At 37.5% G+C, this 22,844-nt stretch overlaps 1 protein-coding gene across 3 annotated transcripts in view; it reads right to left on the bottom strand.

The window, feature by feature from the left end:
• PEX5L (peroxisomal biogenesis factor 5 like) overlaps window positions 1-22,844 on the bottom strand; it is a 185,147-nt gene that overhangs the window by 81,887 nt on the left and 80,416 nt on the right. For all 3 annotated transcript variants that reach the window (XM_032630787.1, XM_032630786.1, XM_032630788.1), the window contains one exon: window positions 15,326-15,437. In XM_032630787.1, the coding sequence (XP_032486678.1) occupies window positions 15,326-15,437 (112 nt within the window). The remainder of the gene's footprint in view (window positions 1-15,325; window positions 15,438-22,844) is intronic.

A 22,844-nucleotide genomic window follows, 5' to 3' on the forward strand; every position in this document is an offset into this window, starting at 1 on the left:
TTTCTGATTTCAGTTACAAATCACAACAGTTGGATGTTATAATGGTGAAGTGGAAAGACCTGGCTCTACCACCGCTTAGCTGTGTGACTTGGAGTAAGCTTCTTGACCTCTCTGAGTTTCAGTGTCCTCATCTGAAAAACGCAGAATTAAGTCTGTCCTTTAGGTATGACATGAAGATTAAATTATCTAATCTGTAAGTCAAATGTGTAAAGTGCCAGGCATACTGTAGGTATTCAGTAAATGTTATTTCCATTCTTTGGTGGCCAATTTGTGATGCTTTTCTTTCCTTTTCCTTTTTCTTGCTATTTTCCCCACTCCTCTCTGTTTCAGGCAAGAATCAGATCCATACACCGACAGAAAGAGGAAACACCACCGGGAATAAAATGGAGGATGAGACAAGATATTGGTTCTACAGAAGATGCTATGAAGTAAATTTTTCATAAAAAGGCCTGAAAGTGTCATCTCATCTGAGCTTATCTTGTCCCAGTCTTCCTGAGGAGACAGGAACCACTTTCCAATGCAAGATGCTCTGAGCTACGAGGAGTATTTTGTGGCCGGCAAGTACTTGAATGTGGGGGGAAAAGAGTAGCTTTCAGAGCTCAGCTGCCTGGCTTGATGTCTAAAATGTAAGCGCAGCAAGCAGCCAAGGTAGGCTAGGATGCCACACGTTTCATATCCTTTGAATGTTTAAATGGAAATTTCCAGGCCACGGTTGTGTTGGCAGGGGTTCTATAGGCCCACCGTGATTTCCTTATAACAGAAGGAAGGAAGTGGATAACAGTCTCTGGAATGCCATATATGTCTTTTTACTAATTGCGCAAACAATTAAGAATTAGTCACTTGCTCCTACACTTCTTTTAGAAACAAATTACATAGGACTCGTCTGCTTGCATATAGGAAGTACATTTGTTACAGAATAATAACTGATGAGTATTAATTTAATTCTATATCTTTCTTACCATTCAGAATAAATGAATTGCTCAAAGACTGAATTGCGAATTCAAACTTGGCTCAGTAACGTTTTTTCCCCTCCAAACTGTCCTCAGCACTTCCTGAGTTTGTTCTGAGCTCTCTGTTCCTTTGTTCTTTTCCCAGCAAATGTGAAACAACTGCTGGGCACAGACAAAAGGCCCTATTTGTTATAGTTGATGAAGGGGGTGCCTTGGAGGTTGAATGGCAAGCTTGAAGCTGAGAAAGTCCCTGGGGAACACAATTTCAAAAGCATAGAAGGATGTGTTCGGCCTTTCACTTTGTGAAGAAAGACAAATCTCATTTTAGTGTGTGAGTGTGCGTGTGTGTGCGTGCGTGTGGTGTGCACTTTAGTTAAGATAAAAATAAAGGGTCTCACTGTTTCATATGGGGTTCGAAGATAGCATAGCTTAGCATGGAAGGGGGTGTCTGCTCTACTGATTTTCTCAATCTGATTTTAAAGATTCTCTTAGGCACATGAAGGTTTGTGTCCCAGAATTTGTGTTTAAATTAAAATCATCATCTGTTATAGTGGAAGTGAAATTGTGTGTGTACACTTGTGTGAGAGAGACAGAGAGAGAGAGTGGGAGAGAGAGAGGAGATAAGGAAAGAGAGTGACTTGAAGATGCTATGCTGTTGGCTTTGGAGATAGAATATGGGGCCACAAACCAAGGAATTCTAGGTACCATGGAAAAGGCAAGGAAATGAATTCTCCTTTAGAGCCTCCAGAAGGAATGCGGCCCTCCTGACACCTTGATTTTTAGGACAGCTGAGTTCAAGAATTGTAGAATAATAAATTTATGTCGTTTTAAGCCACTGAATTTGTGGCAATTTGTTACAGCAGCAATAGGAAAATAATAGAGCTGGTAGGTCAGTGTCCATAGAGGATTCAAACACAGTCCCATCACCCCCAAGCCTGTGCTCTTCACCATTTCTCTCTGGACTTTATGTGAACTTGGAAGCAATGTGCTGACCCTGTTGATGTGGCTTTGATTAGTTTTTGTTTAGCTACCAATTATTTGCCAGTTTGGGTAGTCTGAGGCATAATTTAAATAGTTGGCAATCTCAAAAACTTTTTTTTTTTTTGATAACAATTCCACTGGGTGGAAATTCCTAAAGATAGAAGATGTAATATGTTATATAAATATTTGTTTTTATCTCTCTCAAGGACACATGATTGAAGATCACAACCTATTGAACTGGAAGGCTCCCACAGGGCACTGAAGATGTTTATGAATACTAGATTACTTGGGCCCTAGGAGGTGAGGCTGCTTAGAACAGCTGGGATAAGGTAGCACCTATTATGAAGCACTGATTTGATACTTTAATGGCAAGTACAGTGCTATTAACACCACTACTGTATAATGAGCCTCAGATTTTCAGTGACTTTCTCTAAAGGAATAAATCTACAAGGAGTGGTCAGAGAGGACAGACCATGGACAGCCCTGACTGGGGCAGTCACAGAATGTGCTGCAAGGAGCTGATGGGATCTCTGTTCTGATTTGTAAGCTACTCTGGCATTCCAGAAAACATGGAATTCTTTAATACAATGCTTACAAAGCAAACTTTAGGAAGGATTTTGCCAGTGATGTCAAATAGATAAACTGGACTTGAATAATTCAACCAACTTTTGCCTTTTTATTGGAATACATAATTAAAGCTACTTCCCAAATTTCTAAGTTCTCTAAAGTGGCATGCCATTGGGTTCATGGCTATTTGGGTTTTATAAAAATGTATTTGGAAAAATTACACTAATTCCGCAGTTAAGATATTTAATTAGGTGGCTGTGATGGCATTGTGAACTTTGTTAAGGGTATCTTTTTCCTTATATATAGGGGTCTCTTTGATAGGTATACAGGTCCCATACCAAGGAGTGATACTCTTATTTTTTAAATCTTGAAAAATGTTTCTATAGTAACTGTCCACTTAATAGCTTAAGATTATGGATAAATTATTTTTAGATTATGTAGATTGATAAATGTAAACCAAGGACCCCGTATTCTTGCTTTTCAGAAGAGTCTTTCCTGTACTTTGACATATATTATATTTTTTGGAGATTATAGGACAAGAAGTTATTATTGCAAGTTTTATAGTAATTACTTGTCCTATAACATAAGCAATATCTTAAAAATATCTATTTTCTAGTTACTGTCAGAGCATTTTTTACATGCATCTGTATAAATATATATTTGCCATTTAAAAATCAAGGGTATTAGCAATCTTGGTCTACCTACCATTTAGGGACACAGTTTAAGAGGGTCGAGGAATTAAACTGTCTACCTAGATTACAGAAGAATAAAAGATAATTTAGGATGTTAATGGCAAAAAAATGGAAAACATCCTTATTTGATCAGCTTGAAGTCATCATCACTGGATGACAAAAGTTAATCTTAATGTAGAAACAAGCAGAAAGTAAAAAAAAAAAAAAATTGAAATACTTAAGAACAAAATTACAATTTAGAACTTCTATGAGGTAGAAGATTGATATGTTCTTTTAGGGTCAGAGAGAAAAAACCCTGCATTTGACTGACCTTTGGAAGAGATAATTGCTATATTGTTTACTTTGTGTTAAGTTATATAAGAACTATATTCTTTATATACTTAAAGAGTTGTCAAGATGGTGGCACACTGGATTTATTTTTTCATTGGAAGAAAATGCCGAGTATAAAAGCCTCTCATCTTAATACAAGGTTCTTCAAATTTCTATTTGATTGACTTGGTACAGCAGGTTCTGCCCCATATTTTACTCCAAGATTGTTTACTATCCATTCCTTAAGTGTAAAGACATACATAATGCTTGGGATGTAATAGGCACGTAATGTTCAACGACTGTCCTGATTTCACAATGTAATTTCATACTATTCTGAAATGATGTTCCATTTAAAATGACTAGTAAAAATTTGGACAGAAAATGATAACTATACCTTTTGCCCAGAAACTTTAGCTATAAAATTATTGGACCATGTTAGAATTCTTTCTAAGATGTTCGTATGCTATAGTTTCTCCTTTTTAAAAATGTATGTGAATTATGTTGCATATTGAGATATAAATTGTGGGTCTGGAATAATTTTTAAAAAGAAGTATAATCCTTAGGGATTAACAAAAATATAGTGTTTCTGCCTTGACATATATATATATATAAATATATATATATATATTTTTTTTGACAGAAAAGAAGATAAAAAATATATTTAAAAAGAGCAACAGTCAAGGTGGTACAAATAAAACAAAGACTAAGGTGATTAAATTTAATAATTCCAGTAAATATGTTAAAAATTGAGTAAATATTCCAATTATCACAGAAAAATTGTCAGAGTGAATTTTCTTTTTTTTTTTTTTTTATGGTTTGAGCAAATATTGCAGTTCTGCAACAATGCTGATTTTATTTTTCAAATTTAAGTTCTCCTAAACACATAGCTCTAGAGTGCTCTTCTATTTAGGTTACATATGGGCACCATATTTAACTGTCCAATTATCTTTTTTTTTTTACATCTTTATTGGAGTATAATTGCTTTACAGTGGTGTGTTAGTTTATGCTGCATTACAAAGTAAATCAGCTTTACGTATACATATATCCCCATATCTCCTCCCTCTTCTGTCTCCCTCCTACCCTCCCTATCCCACCCCTCTAGGTGGACACAAAGCACCGAGCTGATCTCCCTGTGCTATGTGGCTGCTTCCCTCTAGCTATCTATTTTACATTTGGTAGTGTATATATGTCCATGCCACTCTCTCACTTCATCCCAGCTTACCCTTCCCCCTTGCTGTGTCCTCAAGTCCATTCTCTATGTCTGAGTCTTTATTCCTGTCCTGCCCCTAAGTTCTTCAGAACCATTTTTTATTTATATATTTCTTAGATTACATATATATGTGTTAGCATACAGTATTTTTCTCTTTCTGATTTATTTCACTCTGTGTGACAGTCTCTAGGTCCATCCACCTCACTACAAAGAACTCAATTTCGTTTCTTTTTATGGCTGGGGAATATTCCACTGTATATATGTGCCACATATTCTTTATCCGTTCATCTGTTGATGGACACTTAGGTTGCTTGCATGTCCTGGCTATTGTAAATAGAGCTGCAATGAACATTGCGGTACATGACTCTTTTTTTTTTTTTTTTTAAATAAATTAATTTTATTTATTTATTTTTGGCTGCATTTGGTCTTTGTTGCTGCGCTTGGGCTTTCTCTAGCTGCGGTGAGCAGGGGTTACTCTTCGTTGCGGTGCGTGGGCTTGCGGTGGCTTCTCTTGTTGCAGAGCACAGGCTCTAGGCACGCGGGCTTCAACAGTTGTGGCTCGCGGGCTCTAGAGCTCAGGCTGAGTAGTTGTGGCACATGGGCTTAGTTGCTCCATGGCATGTGGGATATTTCCGGACCAGGGCTCAAACCCGTGTCCCCTGCATTGGCAGGTGGATCCTTAACCACTGTGCCACCAGGGAAGCCCCCATGACTCTTTCTGAATTATGGTTTTCTCTGGGTATATGCCCAGTGGTGGGATTGCTGGGTCATATGGTAGTTCTATTTGTAGTTTTATAAGGAACCTCCATACTGTTCTCCATAGTGGCTGTATCAATTTACGTTCCCACCAACAGTGCAAGAGGGTTCCCTTTTCTCCACACCCTCTCCAGCATTTATTGTTTGTAGATTTTTTGATGATGGCCATTCTGACTGGTGTGAGGTGATACCTCATTGTAGTTTTGATTTCCATTTCTGTAATGATTAGTGATGTTGAGCATCCTTTCATGTGTTTGTTGGCAATCTGTATATCTTCTTTGGAGAAATGTCTATTTAGGTCTTCTGCCCATTTTTGGATTGGGTTGTTTGTTTTTTGGATATTGAGCTGCATGAGCTGCTTGTATCTTTTGGAGATTAATCCTTTGTCTGTTGCTTTGTTTGCAAATATTTCTCCCATCCTGAGGGTTGTCTTTTTGTCTTGTTTATGGTTTCCTTTGCTGTGCAAAAGCTTTTGTTTCTTTAGGTCCCATTAGTTTATTTTTATTTCCATTTCTCTAGGAGGTGGGTCAAAAAGGAGCTTGCTGTGATTTATGTCATAGAGTGCTCTGCCTGTGTATTCCTCTAAGAGTTTTGTAGTGTGTGGCCTTACATTTAGGTCTTTAATCCATTTTGAGTTTATTTTTGTGTATGGTGTTAGGGAGTGTTCGAGTTTCATTCTTTTACATGTAGCTGTCCAGTTTTCCCAGCACCACTTACTGAAAAGGCTGTCTTTTCTCCATTGTATATTCTTGCCTCTTTTATCAAAAATAAGTTGACCATATGTGTGTGGGTTTATCTCTGGGCTTTCTATCCTGTTCCATTGATCTATATTTCTGTTTTTGTGCCAGTACCATACTGTATTGATTACTGTAGCTTTGTAGTATAGTCTGAAATGCAGGAGCCTGATTCCTCCAGCTCCATTTTTCTTTTTCAAGATTGCTTTGGATATTTGGGGTCTTTTGGGTTTCCATACAAATTGTGAAATTTTTTGTTCTAGTTCTGTGAAAAATGCCATCGCTAGTTTGATAGGGATTGTAATGAATCTATAGATTGCTTTCGGTAGTACAGTCATTTTCACAATGTTGATTCTTCCAAGAACATGGTATAACTCTCCACCTGTTTGTATCATCTTTCATTTCTTTCATCAATATCTTATAGTTTTCTGCATACAGGTCTTTTGTCTCCCTAGGTAGGTTTATTCCTAGGTATTTTATTCTTTTTGTTGCAATGGTAAATGGGAGTGTTTCCTTATTTTCTCTTGCAGATTTTTTATCATTAGTGTATAGGAATGCAAGAAATTTCTGTGCATTAATTTTGTATCCAGCTACTTTACCAGATTCATTGATTAGCTGTAGTAGTTTTCTGGTAGCATCTTTAGGATTCTCTATGTATAGTACCATGTCATCTACAAACAGTGACAGTTTTACTTCTCCTTTTCTGATTTGGATTCCTTTTATTTCTTTTTCTTATCTGATTGTTGTGGCTAAAACTTCAAAAACTATGTTGAATAATAGCGGCAGAGTGGGCAACCTTGTCTTGTTCCTGATCTTAGCAGAAATGGTTTCCATTTTTCACCACTGAGAACGATGTTGGCTGTGGGTTTGTCATATATGGCCTTTATTAGGTGAGGTAAGTTCCCTCTATGCCCACTTTCTGGAGGATTTTATTTCAACTATGTGTTGAATTTTGTCAAAAGCTATTTCTGCATCAATTGAGATGATCATGTGATTTTTCTCCTTCAATTTGTTAATATGGTGTATCACATTGATTGATTTGCATATACTGAAGAATCTTTGCATTCCTGGGATAAACCCCAGTTGATCATGGTGTATGATCCTTTTAATGTGCTGTTGGATTCTGTTTGTTAGTATTTTGTTGAGGATTTTTGCATCTATGTTCATCAGTGTTATTGGCCTGTAGCTTTCTTTCTCTGTGACATCTTTATCTGGTTTTGGTATCAGGGTGGTGGTGGCCTCGTAGAATGAGTTTGGGAGTGTTCCTCCCTCTGCTATACTTTGGAAGAGTTTGAGAAGGATAGGTGTGAGCTGTTCTCTAAATGTTTGATAGAATTCGCCTGTGAAGTCAACTGGTCCCGGGCTTTTGTTTGTTGGAAGATTTTTAATCACAGTCTCAAATTCAGTGCTTGTGATTGGTCTGTTTATATTTTCTATTTCTTCCTGGTTCAGTCTCAGTAGGTTGTGCTTTTCTAAGAATTTGTCCATTTCTTCCAGGTTGTCCATTTTATTGGCATAGAGTTGCTGGTAGTAGTCTCTTAGCATGCTTTGTATTTCTGTGGTGTCTGTTGTAACTTCTCCTTTTTCATTTCTAAGTTTATTGATTTGAGTCCTCTCCCTCTTTTTCTTGATGAGTCTGGATAATAGTTTATTAATATTGTTTATCTTCTCAAAGAACAAGCTTTTAGTTTTATTGATCTTTGCTATTATTTCCTTCATTTCTTTTTCATTTCTTTCTGATCTGATCTTTATGATTTCTTTCCTTCTGCTAACGTTGGGTTTTTTTTTGTCTTCTTTCTCTAATTGCTTTAGGTATAAGGTTAGGTTGTTTATTTGAGATGTTTCTTGTTTCTTGAGGTAGGATTGTACTGCTATAAATTTCCCTCTTAGAATGCTTTTGCTGAATCCCATAGGTTTGGTGTCGTCCTATATTCATTGTCATTTGTTTCTAGGTATTTTTTGATTTCTTCAGTGATCTCTTGGTTTTTAAGTAGTGTATTGTTTAGCCTCCACGTGTTTGTATTTTTTACAGACTTTTTCCTGTAATTGATATCTAGTCTCAGAGCGTTGTGGTTGGAAAAGATACTTGATATGATTTCAATTTTCTTAATTTTACCAAGGCATTGTTTGTGACCCATGATATGATCTATCCTAGAGAATGTTCCATGAGCACTTGAGATGAAAGTGTATTCTCGTTTTTGGATGGAATGTCCTATAAATATGAATTAACTCCATGTTGTTTTACATATCATTTAAAGTTTGTGTTTCCTTATTTATTTTCATTTTGGATGATCTGTCCATTGGTGAAAGTGGGGTGTTAAAGTCCCCTACTATTATTGTGTTACTGTCGATTTCCCCTTTTATGGCTGTTAACATTTGCCTTATGTATTGAGGTGCTCCTATGTTGGGTGCATAAATATTTACAATTGTTATATCTTCTTCATGGATTGGTCCCTTGATCACTATGTAGTGTCCTTCTTTGTCTCTTATAACATTCTTTATTTTAAAGTCTATTTTGTTGGATATGAGAATTGCTACTCCAGGTTTCTTTTGATTTCCATTTGTATGGAATATCTTTTTCCATCCTCTCACTTTTAGTCTGTAATGTGTCCCTAAGTCTGAAGTGGGTCTCTTGTAGACAGCATATATATGGGTCTTTTTTTTGTATCCATTCAGCCAGTCTATGTCTTTTGGTTGGAGCATTTAATCCATTTACATTTAAGGTAATTATTGGTATGTATATTCCTATTACCATTTTCTTAATTGTTTTGGGTTTGTTTTTGTAGGTCTCTTCCTTCTGTTGTGTTTCCTGCCTAGAGAAGTTCCTTTAGCATTTGTTGTAAAGCTGGTTTGGTGGTGCTGAATTCTCTTAGCTTTTTCTTGTCTGTAAATGTTTTAATTTCTCCGTCGAATCTGAATGAGATCCTTGCTGGGTAGAGTAATTTTGGTTGTAGGTTTTTCCCTTTCTTCATTTTAAATATGTCCTGCCACACCCTTCTGGCTTGCAGGGTTTCTGCTGAGAAATCAGCTGTTAACCTTATGAGGATTCCCTTGTATGTTATCTGTTGCTTTTCCCTTGGTGCTTTTAATATGTTTTCTTTGTATTTAATTTTTTTTTTTTTTTTTTTTTGCGGTATGCAGGCCTCTCACCATTGTGGCCTCTCCCATTGCGGAGCACAGGCTCTGGATGCACAGGCTCAGCAGCCATGGCTCACAGGCCCAGCCTCTCCGCGGCACGTGGGATCCTCCCAGACCGGGGTATGAACCCGTGTCCCCTGCATTGGCAGGTGGACTCTCAACCACTGCACCACCAGGGAAGCCCCTAATTTTTTTTTTTTTTTTTTTTTTGGTACGCGGGCCTCTCTCTGCTGTGGCCTCTCCCGTTGCGGAGCACAGGCTCCGGACGCGCAGGCCCAGCCGCTCCGCGGCATGTGGGATCCTCCCGGACCGGGGCGCGAACCCGAGTCCCCTGCATCGGCAGGCGGACTCTCAACCGCTGCGCCACCAGGGAAGCCCCGCCCCTAATTTTTGATAGTTTGATTAATAAGTGTCTTTGTGTGCTTCTCCTTGGATTTATCCTGTATGGGACTCTTTGTGCTTCCTGGACTTGACTGACCATTTTCTTTCTCACTTTAGGGAAGTTTTCAACTATAATCTCTCCAAATATTTTTTCAGTCCCTTTCTTCTTCTCTTATTCTTCTGGGACCCCTATAATTCGAATGTTGGTGTGTTTAGTGTTGTCCCAGCGGTCTCTGAGTCTGTCCTCAATTTTTTTTTTTAAACATCTTTATTGGAGTATAATTGCTTTACAATGGTGTGTTCATTTCTGCTTTATAACAAAGTGAATCAGTTATGCATATACATATGTCCCCATATCTCTTCCCTCTTGCGTCTCCCTCCCTCCCATCCTCTCTATTGTCCTCAATTCTTTTCATTATGTTTTCTTTATTCTGCTCTGTGGTAGTTATTTCCAGTATTTTGTCTTCCAGGTCACTTATCCATTCTTCTGCCTCACTTATTCTGTTATTAATTCCTTCTAGAGAATTTTTAATTTCACTTATTGTGTTGTTCATCATTGTTTGTTTGCTATTTAGTTCTTCTAGGTCCTTGTTAAACAATTCTTGTATTTTCTCCATTCTATTTCCAAGATTTTTGATCATCTTTACTATCATTACTCTGATTCTTTTTCAGGTAGACTGCCTATTTCCCCTTCATTTGTTTGGTCCGGTGGGTTTTTACCTCGCTCCTTCATCTGCTGTGTATTTGTCTGTCTTCTTATTTTGCTTAACTTACTGCATTTGGGGTCTCCTTTTTGCAGGCTGCAGGTCTGTAGTTCCCATTGTCTTTGTTGTCTGCCCCCAGTGGGTAAGGTTGTTTCAGTGGGTTGTGTAGGCTTCCTGGTGGAGGGGACTGGTGCCTGTGTTCTGGTGGATAAGGTTGGATTTTGTCTTTCTGGTTGGCAGGACCATATCCGGTGGTGTGTTTTGGGGTGTCTGTGAACTTATTATGATTTTAGGCAGTCTCTCTGCTAATGGGTGGGGTTTTGTTCCTGCCTGGCTAGTTGTTTGGCATGGGGTGTCCAGCACTGCAGGTTGCTGGTCATTGAGTGGAGCTGAGTCTCATCACTGAGATGGAGATCTCTGGGAGAACTTTTGCCATTTGATATTACATGGAGCCGGGAGGTCTCTTGTGGACCAATGTCCTGAACTCAGCTCTCCCACCTCAGAGACTCGGGCCTTACACCCGGCTGAAGCACCAAGACCCTGTCAGCCACATGGCTCAGAAGAAAAGGGAGAAGAAAAAGAAAGAAAAAAATAAAATAAAATAACGTTATTAAAATTAAAAAATTGTTAAATATAAAAAAGTAATTAAAAAAAGAAAGAAAGAAGAGAGCAACCAAACCAATAAAAAATCCACCAATGAAAGCAAGTGCTAAAAAGTATACTAAAAAAAAAAAACAAAGAAATAACCGACTGACAGAACCCTAGGACAAATGGTAAAAGCAAAGCTATACAGACAAAATCACACAAAGAAGCATATACATACAACCTCACAAAAAGAGAAAAAGGAAAATATTATATATATTAAAAAAAAAGGGAAGAGAGCAACGAAATCAATAAACAAATTTACCAATGATAATAAGCTCTAAATACTAAACTAAGATAAACATAAAAGCAGAAACAAATTAGATGCAGAAAGCAAACCCCAAGTCTACAGTTGTTCCCAAAGTCCACCGCCTCAATTTTGGGATGATTCGTTGTCTATTCATGTATTCCACAGATGCAGGGTACATCAGGTTGATTGTGGAGATTTAATCCACTGCTCCTGTAGCTGCTGGGAGAGATTTCCCTTTGTCTTTTTTGTTTCTACAGCTCCGGGATTCAGCTTTGGATCTGGCCCCGCCTATGCATGTAGGTCTCCTCAGGGTGTCTGTTCTTCACTCACACGGGATGGGGTTAAGTAGCAGCTGATTAGGGGGCTCTGGCTCATTCAGGCTGGGGGTATGGAGGGGTACAGAATGTGGCACAAGCCTGTGTTGGCAGAGGCTGGTGTGACGTTGAAACAGCCTGAGGCATGCCGTATGTTCTCCTAGGGAAGTTGTCCCTGGATCACAGGACCCTGGCAGTGGTGGGCTGCACAGGCTCCCGGGAGGGGCGGTGTGGATAGTGACCTGTGCTTGCACATAGGCTTCTTGGCGGCTGTAGCAGCAGCCTTAGCATTTCATGCCCGTCTCTGGTGTCCATGCTGAAAGCCGCGGCTCATGCCCGTCTCTGGAGCTTGTTTAGGTGGTGCTCTGAATCCCCTCTCCTCATGCACCCCGAAACAGCGGTCTCTTTCCTCTTGGGCAGTTCCAGACTTTTTCCACAGACTCCCTCCCGGCTGGCTGTGGCGCACTAACCCCCTTCAGGCTGTGTTCACGCAGCCAACCCCAGTCCTCTCCCTGGGATCTGACCTCCAAGGCCCGAGCTTCAGCTCCCAGACCCCGCCTGCCCTGGCAGGTGAGCAGACAAGCCTCTCAGGCTGCTGAGTGCTGGTCGGCACTGATCCTCTGTGAGGGAATCTCTCCGCTTTGCCCTCTGCACCCATTTTGCTGTGCTCTCCTCCATGGCTCCAAAGCTTCCCCCCTGCCCACCCCCCGTCTCTGCCAGTGAAGGGGCTTCCTAATGTGTGGAAACATTTCCTCCTTCACAGTACCCTCCCAGAGGTGTAGGTCCCGTCCCTATTCTTTTGTCTCTGTGTTTTCTTTATTATTTTGCCCTACCCAGGTATGCGGGGAGTTTCTTGCCTTTTGGGAAGTCTGAGATCTTCTGCCAGCGTTCAGTAGGTGTTTTTTAGGAGTTGTTCCATATGTAGATGTATTTTTGATGTATTTGTGGGGAGGAAGGTGATCTCCACGTCTTACTCCTCTGCCATCTTGAGGGTCCCCCTGACATACATATATATATATTTATTTATTTTTGGCTGCATTGGGTCTTCATTGCTGCGCATGGGCTTTCTCTAGTTGTGGCAAGTGGGGGCTACTCTTCATTGCAGTGTGCGGGCTTCTCATTGCAGTGGCTTCTCTTGTTGCGGAGCACGGGCTCTAGGCACATGGGCTCAGTAGTTGTGGCTCATGGACTCTAGAGCGCAAGCTCAGTAGTTGTGGCACACAGGCTTAGTTGCTCTGCAGCATGTGGGATCTTCCCAGACCAGGGCTTGAACCCATGTCCCCTGCATTGGCAGGTGGATTCTTAACCACTGTGCCACCAGGGAAGCCCCCCTAGACATATATTTTTAAGATTAAAAAGAACATACTATCAAGTGAGAGTCTTCCTTAAAGATAAAAATCTGTGTGACCCAGATGCACTGAATGCTGAGGCCAAGCAATGAAAATCCCATAGTCTCAACATACCATTTTTCCTGACCTCTTATTTTGGAGGGTGTTATGGATTGAAATGTGTCCCCCCAATACTCATATGTTGCAGTTTTAACCCCCAGTACCTCAGAATGTAACTTTATTTAGAAATAGGGTCAATGGAGATGTAATTAGTTAAGATGAGTCAGATTGGAGTAGGGTGGTAATAAAGAGAGGAAATTTGGACACAGAGACTGACATGCATACTGGGAGACATGCACACATGTCATGTGAAGATTAGAGTTATGCTTCCACAAGTCACAGAGCTACCAGAAACCGGGAGAGAGGCCTGGAACAGATCCTTCCCAAGCACTTTCAGAGGAAGCATGGTCCTGCTGACACCTTGATTTTGGACTTCTAGCTTCTAGAATTGTGAGGCAATAAATCTCTGTTGTCTAATCCACTCATTTTGTGACATTTTGTCATGGCAGGCCTAGGAAACTAATACAGAAGGCAATACTCTAGGTACTGGGATTGCAAGAAATTACATATTCTTTTGAATATGTAATTTCCTCCAGTATTTCACAGGTCTCTCTGTTATATGCTAGAAAAATCAAGGTGAAAAGCAGCTTTTGAGTTGGATATTATGTTGCTCTCTCTGGTGAGCCCTTCCTATGTGACTTAGTTCTATCCTTCCTGAGAGTTGTAGAGGGTACTGGAATCAAGATCTGAGAATTATGCTTCGCAGCTTTTTCTTAGAACAGCGGGAATTTCTCAGTGTACCCCATTTTCATGGATTTTCCTGCAATTAGAGACACAAGGCTCCTCTGTATTTTTCTGGGGGTAGCTCAGTTTTGGAGGGGTGAGCTCCAGTTTCATAGGTAAGGAGGATGAAACTGATCTGACAGGATCTGAACTTGTTTCATTTCCTGCCTAAAATGTTCCAAGTACAATTTTATTTGCTTGATTACTCAAAGCGGTAGTTGAATTTAGAAAATGATTGCTTTGGTGTGTTAGCACTTACACAGATTGCTTCATTTAATCTTCCCAAGTAACCTATGAGATATAGATCTTACTACTACTAGACAGATGAGGAAATAGACTTACTTATGCAACTTGCTCAAGGACACAGAGTTGCTAAGTGGCAGAGTTGGGGTTGGAATTCACAAAGTTTAACTCCAGAGACTGTAGACTACACTCCCACATAAAGTGCCTCTATCTTGTGTTAGTTACTCTTATTGTTGTAATTTTTAGCATTTCTTAAAAATCACAATTTCCTTCACCTGTGATTTTCTTCACTTACTTAAAAGTATAATAACACTATGCCAGGAAGCAGCAGGCTGAGGACATGATGGGGAAATGAAATGAACTTTAACAAGACAGTATATAATTATCCTCTCCTTCCCCCATTAAATTCTCTCCTGCAATCCAATATAACCTTTGTTGTTTGATTCTGGACATCATTCTTTCATTCTTATTTGAACAACATGCCTTTGAGTGTGAATGTTGACTGAATGAAACCAATGCAGAAAGGCTGCCGCTGATCCAGAAGGCGACAAGTAGCTTTTGAGTCAAATCTTCCATTGTGGCCTCAGAGTGGGCTGTACCTAAGTGACTTAGTTTTTGAATTAGTGAGAATTTAAGTGCAGAGGATGCTGGAGAAGGTGTGATTGATACACTGGCATCCTGCATTCACTCATTGGATGACAACTTATTAGTCCCTATACAGATAGCTTACTGTTTGATTATATTTAATTCCAGAACAATGTTCAAATAAATTGTTGTAAGAAGGAGCAACTAATCCATTTATATGACAAAAAAATAAAATTGTCTCGATAATATCCCAAGTCTCTAGGACATTTTAATTGTGATTTCAATCCACTTGAAGGGGTTGCCTATATTTTTATCTTACTGGACTTTTGTCACACAAAATATTTCCAGCCAGAACTTGAAAAACCTTACTCTGAAAGAGATGCCTTTGTTTTAAAGAATTCCTATATGATGTGACTTGAGATGCAAAGATGTACATAAGAAAATTGGCATTGAAAAATGATTCATTGCTAATAGTGGTACTCTAATGTTTTCAAAATTGGCTGGATAATATCCATTGGAGTTTCTTATATTATAAAGAAAATCAATCTATTGGTTTATATTGAACAGTATATATTCTAAAATTTCATTTGTTTGCAAACATTATTCTCCACTTAAAATGCATTGTGGAAAGAAAATGTGCATTTTTCTATCATGAAAATTAACTCCACTTGAGGATAAGTTAAAAGTGAAAGAATTACCGGCTGTGTTGGACGTTACTGGCCTTGCTATTGCCTCCGATTTGGTTTCACAGAGAAAATCATCGATGGAGGGACTCAGGAGGGGTCTGCTCTCTTGCTGTTCATTCACCAGCTGGGAACAAATGAACACAGGTGTCAAAGGACTTTGTCCAATTGCAGAATCAGATGAATTAAAATGCAGCCTTGCAACAAAATGAGAATAGCAAGCCTACCAAAAAATAAATCAATCAATAAGTAATAGGGTAGAGGCAAGAAAGAAAACAAAATCAGGGGATGGGGAATGAGCCTTTCAGCACTGTCATATTTTTGATGCAGCCAACTTCAGTTTTCAAACCTCAAGCTTTTTTTCTCCTCCTAGAACGGTTTTGGAATTATTCTCTAATTTCAGTATGTAGAATATGACACCTATTGAATCACAGTTCCTAAGGGCCAATCTCACTCTTCATCTGGAAAAAAAGCTCTCACTGAGACCTGGAACCATGGCTTCAGACCCTGAGGTGACACATTCTGTTTAGGACTGGTCAGTCATTGTTATGTAGTAACAGCATGCACACACACAGAGATCCGTGTGCATGGATAAATGCTCTTTCTTTCTCTCTCTTAAAAAGCTCAAGTCACCTAAAGGCACACACCCTTCCTTACATTTCCTTGGAATGCTTTTGTAGTGCATAACAAGTATTTTGAGAGAGTAGGAAGTATTGTTAACTGTACAGGTATCCAGTATATATGTTTGTGAAAATCTGTATGTAAAAGAGATTTCTGTCAATTCAATTATATTTCCCCATTGGCTTCTTCTCTAATTTCAGAAATCATTCAGTTTGATATTTATTAGTTCTCATTATCAGTGGCAGCCAACTATTTACTTTCAGTTATTCTGCACCTCTTTGAATCCAAACATCCTTAAGTTCTGTTTCTAAGGGTAAGGGGAAAATTACACTTAAGATAACACAAGTGGTTAGTCCCTAAAAGAACTGTCTTAGTTTTGGGGGAGTTTTTATATTGGCCTTTCTTAAAATGGGCATAGTCATCTAGTTTTCTACTTGCTATAGGAAAAAGCTGTGCCAAAAAATCTCTAGATTTTAAAATACTTATTTGCAAGGCTGTATTTTAAGAGACACATAAAATAACAAATGAAGTGTTTTGAAGTATTACCAAATCAAAATATTTTCTATGACTCACTTTCACTGCATTATTTCTCTGGCAATGTTAGTGGTATTATAGCTTAGAGCTTATGGACCCTGACAAGAGACCTAAATAATGGTAAATATGGGAAGAAAAAATGCAATTCTATTATTGGTGAAGGAGGAATATGAAAGCATTAGTGATTATTCGGGGACTGAAAACCAAGAGGCACCTTTGGTACTTTTACACATTCATGCTATTATCTTAACATGGATAAATCTCAGATCTTCACTGAAGTCTAAGATTTTGAGATAGAGTTGGCAATTTAATTTCACTCATTAATTTGTACATGTTATCGAGGGTTCTAAGCATTAAGAATGCTCATTTTCTTTTAATGTTCAAGTTATAGAGATAGAAAAATTTTCAATTATAAGTTTTAGTGTTACTATGTATAAAGACTCACAGATTTCTCTAAATTATCTGAGGTCTGTTTTGGTTGTAACCTTTGTTTTTGGGATACTCCTTTAATCCATGAACAAAACTCTTGAGTTTCTTTGCATTTTGTTTTCTGAATTTGAACATTCTTGGGTATCACCCATCCTATTTATATTGAAATATTTTTTAATGTTGAGGGACTATGAGCTTCTCATGTTTTGGGGATAAAATATATTAGAAGTTTTGTAAATGCCATGGTTTATGCCAGCTCTTCTGAAAATGTGATTAGCTTTCTGGGATCTGTTTTTCATTTATAGGTAGCTCATGTAAAAACTGTGTTTATGCAATTTCTTAAAGACTCATACATTAATGTGTATTTCTTGGGAGAACTTGCCCTTTTAGCCATATATGCTTAGCATATTGAACCCATCTAGTATGATATCACCATGGTGATGTGGTCTTGATGTAGCAACAATGTCTACCTCCAGGCTGTGTCATTCTCACAGCTGTCAAGGGAGAGATGGATTCTGCTGTGCTATAAACATCATGGAAGATGAAGGTCACCATCAAATATGGCACCACACTATACTCATAGAATTTATTGTAACAGGCTTACATTTATTAAGTTGTGCATTCTGACTACTAGGTCTTATTGACCTAGGCTAAAGTGAAAAAGGTGCAAAAACTCAATACAACCAACACAACTTCAACTTTAAAATACGTATGACATATGTGTGATGTCATAACTCTTTTTGTTAGCCATTATTTCTCTGGAGAAGTCTGATGTTATTGATAGATAACTAAGAAAATTTATTCTCTTAGTCCTGGTCTTGAGAAATATCCACTTTTATGTAAAAGGTACCTATGATTTATATTCCACAAAAGTCCCCTTATACTTTTTCTTTACTTTGGATACAATTAAATTCCTTTGTAAATAAAAGGACTAATAATTTATTTCCAAGTCATAGCTCTGTGAGTAGGTGTGTAGAATAGACCTAGATTATCTATGGTTTTAGAAGACCAGGGTATTAGATTTCTGTAGATATTTTTAATTGCAAACACTGAAAAATTAGTCTAAATTTGATAAAAGAATTCTAGAAAGTAAGACCTTTCCACATAAATATCTAAATGGAAAAACAAAGGACAGCCACAATTAATTGAAAGGCCTATCCTTTTAGTCAAGTCTGCTTTATCAGAGGTAATAGGATTTTTTTTTTTTTTTTGAGTCTCTCTCCTCATTCAAACCAAAGACTTATTTTCTAGGGAGAGCACTTCTAGCACTCAGATTTTCTCAGCATAGGTAGAAAAGAATACCAAAGAGGAGGTTATTCAGAGAGACCCTAGAGAGCCCAAGACTAAGTTGTGGCTTCTCCTCATAAGGTCTTTTCCACACCTACTGTCTTATTTGTGACCACACTTCACCCCTGGACTGGAGTTGTTCCCATAACATGTCTGTCCCGTTCCCATAACTGAGCTGTTCCTGTGACTTTCTTCCATAGATACAAATCAAAGAGGAAACTTCACATTACTTTCTGAGTCTGTGCTTTTCAAGCTAGAGCACCATTTAGCTGTTGGGAAATGCTGAGATTGGAGTGGGGATAGTGGCAGGGCTCAAGGGTGAAGAGGATGAAAGGCCAGATTTCAGATGGCATGGAAAGGTAATTTGGGAACTGAAGGTTTTTGGGTTTTGATTGAGATATGGAAGATGAAATAGGAGATATCATGAAAAAAATCTTTTGTTATTAACTCTGAGGTAAGAGGCTATGTCTTACTCATATTTATACCCTTCACAACTTCTAATAGAATGTTTTCATATAAGAGGGGCTCAATAAATGGCTACCAACTGGGACAGTGACTTTGCAGAAACTGAAAATATAAAAATATCTATCTCAAACAGTCTAATTTTGAACTGTATCTTCAGTCAGATGAATTTAAGAATCATTATTTTAGCCCTACTAAGTCCCATTTTATTTTTACTTGTATAGATAAGAATGGCTTTTCACATGCCTCCCTCCTGATTTTCAAACAAATTTATGGTTTTCCTATGGTGACTTGAGAATAAGCAAACCTTTTAGGCCATAAAGTAATATTGCAAACTGAACTGAATCCCCCAAATAGTTCCCCTAAGCTTTACTCCCAAATTGTATGCCATTTATTCTGTCTTTATTCATTGGTAGGATAGAGCTTATTCACTTCCTTTTAGAATTACTTCCTTCAGTTTGAAAATACTTTATGAACTTACCTCATTTCATCCTTCTGGCACAGAGTACATTGATGTTATAAAAATAATAAAAGGTGAGTCAAAAGGTTTCCAATTTTTTTTTTGAATAACTGAGTGGGAGTGATTGCAATTTTGGTCCAATCAGATGATCTTAACTAAGTTAAAATGACCCGCTTCATTAGTTGCTAAGGCCTTTATTTCAACTTTACATTTAAAATTTTCCTTTATTATCCTCCTTTGTCCTCTTCTCAATATTTAGATTAGTTCAAAGGCCTTTCTAATGGTGACAGATTCTTATTTCTCTTTCAGGACCCCGTTCTATTGATACATTGTCTGGGAACCTTCTTCAGCTCTAGGTGGCAAGTGCCTTCTTACAACATCTCTGCGTTCCCATGCTTTACCCAATTTTATAACCTTAGTTTCACCTGTTTCCTCCCACTAGACTGTGATCTCTTTGAAGGTAGAGACCTTATCCAATTAATTTTTGTATCTCATAGTGGCAGTTTAATAAATGTTGACTGATTTTATACAGTCCAATTGAATGGTGAATTGTATAAAAGAATGATTGCATGGGCATCCTCAATTTCATATGGGGTTTGATCAACTCATAGAGAGGCCAGTGGTCCTCAGAAATGTTTACTAAATTCCTGGCAAATTTTAAACTGCAAATCTAAGTCCATTTTCCCCCACTGTCACATCATTGAAATGCTTGGAAACCTAGAGGTATCTAAAGGAACATTTCCAAATGCAAGGCTTCTACCAAGAAGTCAAAAATGCCAAGAATGAATGCCTAACGAGAAATATGGAAATAAAGGCATGGAACTGCCTCATTCCATCTTTGGAAGCAGGACACGGACCAATGCAAGCGGGAAGCCAGTGGTACTTCAAGAAATAACACCACTACCTCACTCAGAGATTTTAAATCAGAGATTCAAATTTGGAGATTCTGAGAAGAAGCCCTTACACAGTCAATGGACATGGAAATGAAAGGAAGCAGCAGAAGTAAGAAGACAGGTGAGAACTCGCATGTAGGAGCTTCTTGTCACTCAAAATTCAAGACTATTGATCCTTTACACCTTCCTTGTAATCATAGGTTGTAAATGAAATATTCAATCAAACGCCTTCAATTTACTTATGACTTAGTCAGACCGGTCAGTTGATGTGGCTAATAGTAGCCACCACAGGACAAAATTGCTTCTTATTTTATATCAATACTGTGTTTAGTGTTGAGCAGAGTGCAGACAATATCATCCACCTTTAACGAATTATTGTCTGTTTTAAAACTTTGTCTAAAAATACATTTGCCTTAGTTCAACTTGAATTTACTTAATTTGAATGTTAAAAAATTAAATTATTATATGATCTAAGCTGAATATTTAACCAAGATGAAAGGAGAATATTTTGTTTTTAAATACTGCCTGCTACTTAAGCTCCAGTGCATTAAAGATAGCTTTTTTTGTAACTTAAGTCTAAGTTTTTTTATCTTTAAACAATATATTGCTTAGGTGTTTCATTAAAAAATATAGAGCTAAAGTTTGTGATAGCTCATATCACTAAGAATTAACTCCAAACCAAAATACATTTTAGGTGAGAAAACAAGGTCTGTATAGGATAATAACTCATTATTCTATAATTTTACACTTCAGATTGATGATCTCAATCTAATGTTTTAGTTTAAAGTAAAATATTCTGTTTTTATTTTGAAACATTTTAGTACTTAAAGAATAATTTTAAAAGTTAAAACACTGAAGCGAATAAGCTAAAAAACAGTTGACAAATATCTCGTACTTGTAATGTTGATTAAAAAGTTTGTAAAAATATACCAGTCTTTTTATCTCATCTAAATAATAGAAAAATTAAGATTGTTTTTATATAAATAAAAACACAAATATGCTTTCAATAGACATATCTTTATGCATTTTGAAAATTCCTTTATTATTTGCACTCTCTTGATTAAAAGTACAATATATGTCATTGGTTAAGTAGGTTTTCATTCATAATTTTATAATTAAACTGTTTATGGCTTTATTAGTCCTATCCAAGTTTAGAATGTGCAAAGCCCATCAAAATAGTCACCATATTAAAACTAAGTTGACTGACTCAATCCATTGAAAAGAGGAAACAACTGAAACATTACTATGCACCCCTTAGTATTCAGCCTTTGAAGGCTTTGTCATGGTAATTCTGCCACCCGACTGAATTAATTTCTTATGAGCTAATAGTACTAATGGCACTGCCCCATCCCCCAGTTCTTTATATGGGTCTCAGTGGATCTTCCTGTAAAGGATAACCATGTGATAATTTTCAACTCTTTGACTTCATCTAAATGTCAACCAACTGACAACAAATATTTTCCTGACAGGATAGTTAGACATAAAAATGTGAATCTATTCATGGGGAAATGAACAAATATTATTGTTTACAGCTTGGGTAGTACTAACATCAAGGCAGGAAGGAGAATATAATTAAAGCAATTGTTTCAAGTTAGTAACAGAAAACCCAGACAAGACTGTATTTAGCAGCCTTGTGAATGTTTTTCCAATCAAGGACATTACTTTTTTATCTTTATCAGACACAATATTAAATCAGTATCAAACTATAAGGGGTGGGGACAGATAGAAAAACAAAGCCTGAGTTAAAAAAAAATTCCCTCGACAAGAAGAGGTCTGGAACACATAGTTTTAAGACACTGTGCTCTACAGCAAAAAATGAATGGGCTATTCCTTACTTACAAAAGTACCAGGGGAGGTGGTTAAAATGAAAATTTCTGAAGGTTCCTTATGAGAGAAAAATATTCCATAAAGCCATTTCATTCTCATAAAGAAGAATAAAAATTTTTCTATGATATTCTCAATCTTCTGGCACATAGTTTTCCCTTCTAGCCTCAAGCTGGATTTATTTATACCATTACAGTCTAGAGTAGTACTGTTCAATGGAAATATAACGAGAGCCTGGTAATTTTAAATTTTCTAGTAGCCACTTTAAAAATAGTGAAAAGAAACAGGTGAAAATAATTTTAATAACACATTTTATTTAGCCCAATATATCCAAAATATTATCATTTCAACATGTAATCAATATAAAAGTTATTAATGTGATAGTTTACATTATTTTCCTTTGGACTAAATCTTCAGAACTTGTGTGTATTTTATACTTACAGCATATCTCAATTCGGGATATCCACAAAGCACTCAATAGCCATGTGTGGCTAGCGGCTACTGTAGTGAACAGCACAGGTCTAGAAAAACTCTTATTTCCTCCAAGACTTGATGGTTCACATATTTTTTCCCTTCAAACCTCTCATCAATGCACATTTGTTTCCATACTGTTTGACTTAAAGTTTGACTTAAAGTGTTAGTCTAGGACAGCATGAACTTGAACTACTATGAAGAGCTTAACACATTGTTTAGCAAAGAATTAATAATTAAATGAAACAAAAAGAGCAATTCTCAGGGGTCCGACAATTTTTGAGTTCAGGTCACCTGGCCAACTCTTCTGTTTTGTTCAATTTGTTCAAGGTACTATAAATGACTTGACTGGAGTATGCTTGGCTAAATCTCTCTAAAAATGATCCTAATGATCACATAATACAAAAATGCTTCAATATAAACTATTCTACACTTACGAATCTGTGGAATGAACAGTTACTAAACAAATTAGGGACTCAGTGTTTCAAGGACTTATTCTGTATTTTATCAATTATGATTGTCCTGAAGACATTATTGAGAGAGCAGCAATTAG

The sequence above is a fragment of the Phocoena sinus genome, chromosome 4 (genome assembly GCF_008692025.1).
Source record: "Phocoena sinus isolate mPhoSin1 chromosome 4, mPhoSin1.pri, whole genome shotgun sequence".
NCBI classification, from domain to species: Eukaryota; Metazoa; Chordata; class Mammalia; order Artiodactyla; family Phocoenidae; genus Phocoena; species Phocoena sinus.